The 8,077-nt window shown below is 47.8% G+C and overlaps 1 protein-coding gene across 6 annotated transcripts; it reads right to left on the reverse strand.

Moving 5' to 3' along the window:
* Positions 1-213: 213 nt before the first annotated feature.
* ATP5MC2 (ATP synthase membrane subunit c locus 2) lies at positions 214-6,818 on the reverse strand. 6 transcript variants are annotated; one of them, XM_082666045.1, is made up of 7 exons: positions 6,263-6,328; positions 4,757-4,920; positions 4,150-4,325; positions 3,968-4,037; positions 2,642-2,719; positions 1,951-2,147; positions 214-486 (listed from the first exon to the last, which is right to left on the reverse strand). In XM_082666045.1, exons 4-7 carry the CDS (start codon positions 4,004-4,006, stop codon positions 372-374), a joined length of 429 nt encoding a protein of 142 aa, XP_082522171.1. In that variant the 5' UTR covers positions 4,007-4,037; positions 4,150-4,325; positions 4,757-4,920; positions 6,263-6,328; the 3' UTR covers positions 214-371. The 6 variants fall into 6 exon arrangements, with proteins under 6 accessions (XP_082522171.1, XP_082522172.1, XP_082522173.1 ...); XM_082666046.1 differs by having other exon boundaries at positions 6,286-6,303; XM_082666047.1 differs by lacking the exons at positions 4,757-4,920; positions 6,263-6,328 and adding an exon at positions 6,771-6,790.
* Positions 6,819-8,077: the final 1,259 nt, after the last annotated feature.

Consider the following 8,077-nt stretch of genomic DNA (forward strand, 5'->3'; position numbering starts at 1 on the left):
TTGCTATTGACCCAGTTCTCCAAGGTAACATGCCATCCCAGGTGAAAATTATTAAAAAGGAGCACTAGTTTGAATAAAGCTTTCCCAACGTAAGAGAATGAAGAATAAGTGAGCCCAGACCCGTGTTGAGCTTAGCACCATCACTAACCTCCAGGCCTTATACTTTCACCAAGGCATTCAGCCAATTGTGGAAAAGAAATATACACAGGAGACTCAAGAAACATCTTTTTAATACAGTATCTATTTGTCTTCCTTCTGTCAAACCCTGAGCTGACCCCTTTCCCCAGGCTGCCTGGGGAGGTACAGGAAAAGGAACATACAGGGCAGACAAGACACGGGAGAAAGAACTATGGGAGATGGAAACGGCTCCTTCACATGGCGAAGAGGATGAGAAAGGCCACCATCAGGCAAAAGAGTCCCATGGCTTCCGAGAGGGCAAAGCCCAGAATGGCGTAGGAGAATAGCTGTTGCTTCAGAGAAGGGTTCCTGGGAGAAGGGGAGGAGAAAAGACTGAATCTCTAGTCCGCACAAAGAAAAGGACAATCATTAAAGGTGGACTCAGGGAGAATCCATCTCAAGCTCACATCTCACTTAATGAGATGACAACATCATGCCCCAATTCTTGCTCTGATACACCAAGGGCTCTACAGAGATGAATAAAGGGAGTGGACAATCCAAAATTCTGTAACACAGCCCAGGTACAAACACTACTGCCTCTACTGGATCACCCACATCTTCCTCATAACTTAAGACTCCTGGGTCTGGACACAACTATCCAGGGCTCAACCAGAATGGAAGAGGTGTCTGGAGTGGCAGGGCCTATCAGACCAGTGTTTCCAAACTGTAAGCAGCAGAACCCCGAAATACAAAATGCATAAATCTAAAGTGTAATTGTAAAAAAAGTGGGGGATTTGAAAGTCTTGTTTCATTGGTTTCCCCTTCATTCTCTAAGACAGTGTCTGGGGTATAGCCTCAGAACCCTAGGGCTTTATGTAAAACAATTAGAAAAACACTGTTCTTGTGGACAATGGAGGCAGAAGGACAAATAACTTCTCTCATTTCAAAATAGTCAAAAGATTTTGGGATACAAATGGTCTGTGAGGTTTAGATGATATGATTAAAAAATGGCATAAAGGATTCCCAACTTTGGAAGTCAGTATATAATTTCTATTTCCCTTACTCTGTCACCTCTGGAAGCCTTGATGGATAAACTAAAGCAATGCCAGCTTTTAACAGATTGTGGACACAAAAGTTTCTTATTTCATACAAATCCTTAAAAATAACCTTATTTCCCCAAGAACATTAAAAGAACTTGCAGGTCTCTAGAGGATTAATTTAGTTCTAACAGTGAATTGCCCAGAGTTGGTGGGGACCAAATAGTCCCAAGCATCAGGGAGCCATGGAGCTGGATGCAGAGGCAGTTTTCCCAGGAGTGATGGGGGAATTCCCAGGGATGGGGACAAATGGCAGTGAAGCCACTATGCTGACTGAAGCTCTAGACTGGGGGGAGGGTGGGGGAACGGGATGGGGACGATACTTTTTCTGTAAAAGGCCAGACAGCAAATATTTTACGCTTTGTGGGTCACATATGGTCTCTGTTACCTTTTTATTTTCATGACCCTTTAAAAATGTAAAACCCTTCTTAGCTCAGCTATACAAAACCAGGCTGTGGCCCAGATATGGACATCCTGCCTTAGTTTGCTGACTCCTACTCTAAACCAACGCTGTCCAATAGAACTTTCCAAAATGGCAGCCACTAGTCACGTGTGGCCACTGAGCTACATTAAAAGTTACAAAATTTAAGTCTGTGTACTTTCAGTTAATTAAAATTTACATTCAAACAGCAATAGGTGGCTAGTGGCTACCGTATAGGATAGTGCAGCTCTAGAACCCCGTCTCTGCCCAGACCTTTGGAAACATATCAGAGAGCAAATGGTGGGCCCATCTTACCTGGCATAACCAATGATGAGGCTCCCAAACACAGTCCCAATTCCTGCCCCAGAGCCAGCCACCCCTACTGTGGCAGCCCCAGCTCCAATGAACTTGGCGGCTGTGTCAATGTCCCTTGAAATGACACTGGTTTGGAAACTGCGGCTAGGAATAAGTGAGGTGGTCAAGGGACGTGGGGCTGCCAAGCTGCTGTGGCTCTGTGAAGAAGTAGGTAGAAAATTTTTAGGAAACGCTTTTTTCACTTTGGAAACTTGTGTACCATTTAAGTCCTTTATGCTATCAAATCCCACTGCTTCTCCCCCATACAGAAAATCTTTTAACTCCCTGGAAAACTCCCTAAAATGCTGCCAAGCAGAACTTTTAAATGCAAGAGGTGGACGTCAAATACCTTCAAGATTCAGTTATGATCTAGAAATGTTAAGACTGAAGCCCTAGCCTGTTCTTGATGCCTTGAGAAGATCATCTTCCTGGGACTAAACACTCCCAACTCAAGTCAGTACAGTAAGTCATGTAATGGCAGTTATCAGCAGCACACACGGACATGCGCTGCCAGTGGCAGAAGCTGGAACATTAGGGTACCATATATGGAGTCCTCAGCACTCCCCCTACTGGTTCTGTCAGGTAACCCTCCCCACCCAACCCCACCCCACCCCACCCCTCCCCCACAGGCCCAATTCCACTTATTACGAACCTCATCTGTCAGTGTCTCTGGTCGCTTCAGCACCACTGCAGACAGTGATCGGTTCAATAGTGGAGAGGTTCTCCTGATCTAGTGGGAATAACACAAGGCCAAGAAAGTCAAGGAAGGCTGTGGAGAGGAGTTTTAGAACCACCCCCAACTGTTACTCAGATGCCCCATTCATTTGCTAGAACTCAGAATCTCAAGAGAATCTGGAATTATTCTTTTACTTTTAAGCAAATTCTAGATTCAAGAACGGCACCATTTCTCTTGCTTCCTAGGCTTCTCCACTGATTTAAGGGAAGAAAGTCTACTTCCTTTTGGAAGGAATTACCTACCCTTGCTATTCCCTTTTACAGGCCTTGAGAACGGGAAGAAATTTAAGCCTCAGAAGCATTTACTTCGCTCAGCAAGAAATCTATACATATACTGGTAATGGCCAGCCCATTAGAAGGAAGCCAATGACTGGAACATCTTTCCCTGAACACACCCTTCTGGAAAATAGGCACAAAAATCCATGCTGAAAATTTACCCCATCCTGGTAGCCTTTTCTGACTAACTCCAAGCCAGTGTCTCCAAAGCAGACAACATGGTGGTTAACAGCCAGGGCTTTAGACAAATATAACTAGATTCAAATCTTATCTCTGTATCAGCTCTGTGATCTTAGGACAAGTCACTTAAATCTTTCTAAGTCTGCTTTCTCATCTATCAAATGGGAATAACATAGCTCAGGCTTGATTTGAGGAATAAATAAGATTATGTATACAAACTGGTAAACTCAGTGCCAGGCACGGTAAGTGTTCAATAAATAATAGCTACTAACAGCATCACTCCTTTTCACTTACGAGTGAATGAACCAATTGCCTCCACTATCTAATAATTTGTAATTTCTTCCATGCTGTTGCTTCTGAGTCATATATTTTCCCAATGTGTATTTTAGCTTCCCACCCAAATTTAAGCTTCCAGAAGGAACTCCTAGCTATGGCTCTCTGACACTCAGGACAAGATCCTGTGAACAGTGCATATTCAGTCCAACTTAGGATATTTAACTCATGTTTACCATTTCTGGTGGGGTTCCAGTTTACAAGAACACAGAGTTTCAGTCTAGAAATAACCTGATCTTAGCCTAGGTTCTCATTTATACTCTTCTTCTAATATAGTTGGATGAGAGGAATTAACTGGCCTTCATGGGACACAAGGCAGGGAATGCCTGGGAAGCATTCATTCTCTCCTGTCAGGCTAGCACAGCAAAGGGCCCAGCTGTGAAGAACAAGGTCGGAGAAGGAAAAGACAAGATGCCTCTCCTTAAAAACTTTCCTGGAAAAGGCAGGTACTCACCAAGGAGGAGGTGGAGATGAACTTGGCGCAAGCGTACATTTTCAGGTGCTGAAGGGCCGTGGCAGGAGAGCTGCAATTACAGAAGCAGCATTGTCAAAATTGTCCTTGCTTACCAAAGGACATCCTTATTAGCAGAAAAGGTGCTCTGGAAAATTTAAATGGCCCAGAGAGCAGTGACTGACCTCAAGTCTCAGCAGAGATGGAATTAGAACCCTGAAGTCAGGATTTCCTCCACACAGCTTCTAAGATTTCCTTATAATCAAGTGACTTCTCCTGGTCTGAACAAGAAGCCCCTTGGTCCCAGCTTTAAGACCTGTTATCCCAGACTTCCCTGGTGGCACAGTGGTTAAGAATTCTCCTGCCAACGCAGGGAACATAGGTTCAAGCCCTGGTCCGGGAAGATCCCACATGCCGCTGAGCAACTAAGCCCGTGCACTAAGCAACTAAGCCCTACAGAGCCTGTGCTCTAGAGCCCGCGAGCCACAACTACTGAGACCGTGTGCCACAATTACTGAAGCCCGTGCACCTAGAGCCCGTGCTCCGCAACAGAAAAGCCACTGCAATGAGAAGCCCGCGCACCACAACAAAGTGTAGCACCCGCTTGCCACAACTTAGACAAAGCCTGCACGCCCCGCGAGGACCCAATGCAGCCAAAAATAAATAAATTAATTAAAAGAGAGAGAGAGAGAGAGACAGAGAAGACCTGTTATCCCTTTCCACAGACTCATGCTGGGGTTGTCAGATGAATTTCCCCAGTATCTTTTGCCTAAGTTTCCCTCAGTCTCTTACTCAAAAGAAACTCTTCTCAAGGCTTCATTGGGCCTCAAAATGTTGCCCTTTAAAGACTCTTGGGGGAATTCCCTGGCGGTCCAGTAGTCAGGACTCTGAGCTTCCACCGCAGGGGGCACGGGTTCAATTGCTGGTCAGGGAACTAAGATCCCGAATGCCATGAGCTGCGGCCAAAAAAAAAAAAAAAAGAAAACTTAAAAAATGCGTACTCTTGGGTCCCACCTTAGACTTTAGACTTTCCAGGTCAAGATCTCTGGGAATAAGGCCCAAGTACCCTCTATTTCAATGAAGCTTCTCAAATGATTCTTAGGTACATAGCATGTTCTTAAAAACAGTCTTGAAACTATGGTAGTGGTACAGCCAGGACTTGAACTCTTCTCACTCTTTTTTCTTTTCTCACTCTTAATGCTTTCTAATATGCTACAGGTTGAAACACTCAGTGATTACTTAGTCCTGTTAAATGACACTTCCTTGAATGAGCTGGACTAATACTTTCCCAGATTACACTTCTGAATGCAGAATCTTAGTTACTCTTATATTAACGGATGTCTTCAACTCCTGTTCTGTCTAGAACTCTGATTTCTGCCCATACCCTAACTCTAACCCAATTGTGCTGCCAGACTATTCAGGTTTTCTTGGGTCAAAAATCCAAAATTTCGGGCTTCCCTGGTGGCGCAGTGGTTGAGAGTCCGTCTGCCGATGCAGGGGACACGGGTTCGTGCCCCGGTCCGGGAGGATCCCACATGCCACAGAGCGGCTAGGCCCGTGAGCCATGGCCACTGAGCCTGCGCGTCCAGAGCCTGTGCTCCGCAACGGGAGAGGCCACAACAACAGTGAGAGGCCCGCGTATCACACACACACACAAAAAAAAAAAAAATCCAAAATTTCTTTAAAGCTTTAAAAAAGAGAAGACTTTTTTTTCCCAAGGCAACAAAACCTCAATATCATCATTTGTAAAATGTAGTTCTTAGGCGGATTAAATGAAATAACATATGGAAAGTGCCTGATGTGGCACTGAAGGGAGCCTGCATGAAGTGGCGACCCCTCCGCTGGCCACCTAACCTTGGCCAAGTCTGCACTTGTTAACCAATATCACCTTGGGCAACAGCACTACCCAGATTCATGGGTTTCTTCCTCAGTGTAGATGGGCCAAGGAGTTACAGGGCTGCTACTTAACCATTCCCTTTCTTAACCTTCTTTCCCTCTCGTGGGCAGAGTCCGGGGACTCCCGGTAAACCCTTGACAGGAAAGCTGGCCGGTTGGTACTACCCCATGCTGGCCCCACCCCTTTTCAGGCCTCCTGCCTCTAACGGAAAACCTCAGTGTCAGCCCACGACTTGTGCTTTTCCCAACTTCACCGCAGTGGAAGGAAAAGAACGGCGCTGAGAGACAATCAGTGGTTCCAAGGAAACCGGCCTCCTTTCTGCTATCGCTCTCCCAGGCCACAGTCTGAATGGAGGGGGCGTTTTGGCTGTTCTGTTCATTTCTACCACTTTCAAGGTTTACTTTTTAAATCGAGAGGTGCTGACTAGAGGGGGTGGTGTCTTGAGACGATCCACAATCTCCATTGTTCGGCACCTGAAGTCCTGGGGCCAAAAATCTAGAGGTTTCGGAATAAGAAAGGCACGAATCAGGATGTGAAGAGAAAGCAGATAGGAGGGGAGAGTTTGGGGGTTGGGACAGCTCTGAAAGGACAAGAGAATGAGAAAAGAGCGTTTGTAAAGGATGAGTCGGGACAGGTGAAATGAGCACCCCGGCATTTGACTTTCGCCAGCTCCAAGCCACGCTCCCCCAACCCACGAGACATCCAAGATGGCGCCAGGCCCGCGCGGTTGGAGGTCACAGGCACGCGGAAGGGGCAGCCCTAAAGCACGGGGATACGGAGGGTAAGGGAGGGCGTGAGAACCCGGGTGGGAGCATGCAAGATAAGGCTCTCAGAGCATTGGCGCGAGGTGGGGCGCCTCGGGTGCGCGCGTGCGCGGCGCGAGGCGGGAGCGAGGGCCCAAGGCCTTACCTGCTCCCAGGGCCGAGAAGACAAGAGAGAGGCGGGGAGAGGGCGGGAATAGCGAAAGGAAGGCTGTGCTCATGCGCGGCCCGGACCAACGAGTCGCTCTGCCAAGGATAGAGTGATTGCAAAGTTGAGGGTCGGCCCAGGCGCCACAGCGCCGCCTGCCAGCTCTGTGGCGACATTCGGCCAGTCATTCCACCTGGCGTTTGAGAGGAGAAACTGCAGGCGGAGCCGACCGTGTGCAGAAATAAGGGCACTCCGCAGTGTAAGCCGATCCGTAACGTGGCCTGCGGTTTGCTCTGCACGGTATTTGGGATCTTGGATTTGCTTCCCTTTTTCAAGCATGCGCAGTCACATTAAAAAAAACAAAACAAAACACAAATAAACAAAACTACCCAGAATTTTGGTGTTAAATAGCATGCAATCAAGATTGGGGTTCAGTGTCCAAAATGTATCAGGAGGAAAATGAAGTCACGGGATTCCTTCTGTTGCCGCGGACCCTGGCTTTATGGATGGGAAACCCGTTCAACGGGCGAATAGTCAGCAAAATGCCCCAGCTGCCTCTTGTGGTTTCGCCTTTATTTCCCTCTCCTTCTTTCTTATTCTAGTGATCAGCTAGGAGAAAACCAGCATCAGCGAACGAGAAGATACGGGCTAAAGATGATTAGGACTCAAGCGCCCTGACCCTAAGCCTTCTTTCCTGAGTCATGAGACAGTCAAGGAATAATGGGCATCAGTGACCTGAGGTGAGGTTGCGAGATCACGTCAAGCATGCCTGTGCCTCCGCCCAGGTTTTATTTACACGAGTTGAGAGAAGCAGCCCCCACAGGAGGTGCTCTTATGGAGGCCCCTCGGCTTCTCCCTCGTGTCCTTTTGCTCGTCCTTTCCCCAATGGGAGGAAGTAGGGGGCTTCCTGGCCCTCACCTCTTATTCTTGGCTGCTTTATCTCCCACATAGGGTCTGACCGGCCCCTTTGGAGAGAGGTCGGTACCCACGTCCCCTCATGTCCAAACCTCGGCCGTCCAGGCATCGTATTTGAACGCAGCACAAGAAAGACGGGGAAAGCTCACCAAACCCCCATAAAAAATAAAAAATAAAAAGAAGGCTGTGGCTGTAAATAAAGCCAAATCCGCCACCCTCTGAGGGGCCGTTTGTCCTCCCCTCCTTGTCCCCGTCCTTCCCGCCGCCCCCTCCCGGCTCCCGGGCCCCGCGGCGCCCCGGCCCCGAGCTCCTCCATTTAATCGGATTTGGGAGAAGGGGAGGATAAATCACGGCAGCAGCTTTACGGTCCCGGAGGAGAGGCGAGCTGCAGC

The sequence above is a fragment of the Grampus griseus genome (assembly GCF_964374135.1).
Source record: "Grampus griseus genome assembly, chromosome: 11".
Taxonomy (NCBI): domain Eukaryota; kingdom Metazoa; phylum Chordata; class Mammalia; order Artiodactyla; family Delphinidae; genus Grampus; species Grampus griseus.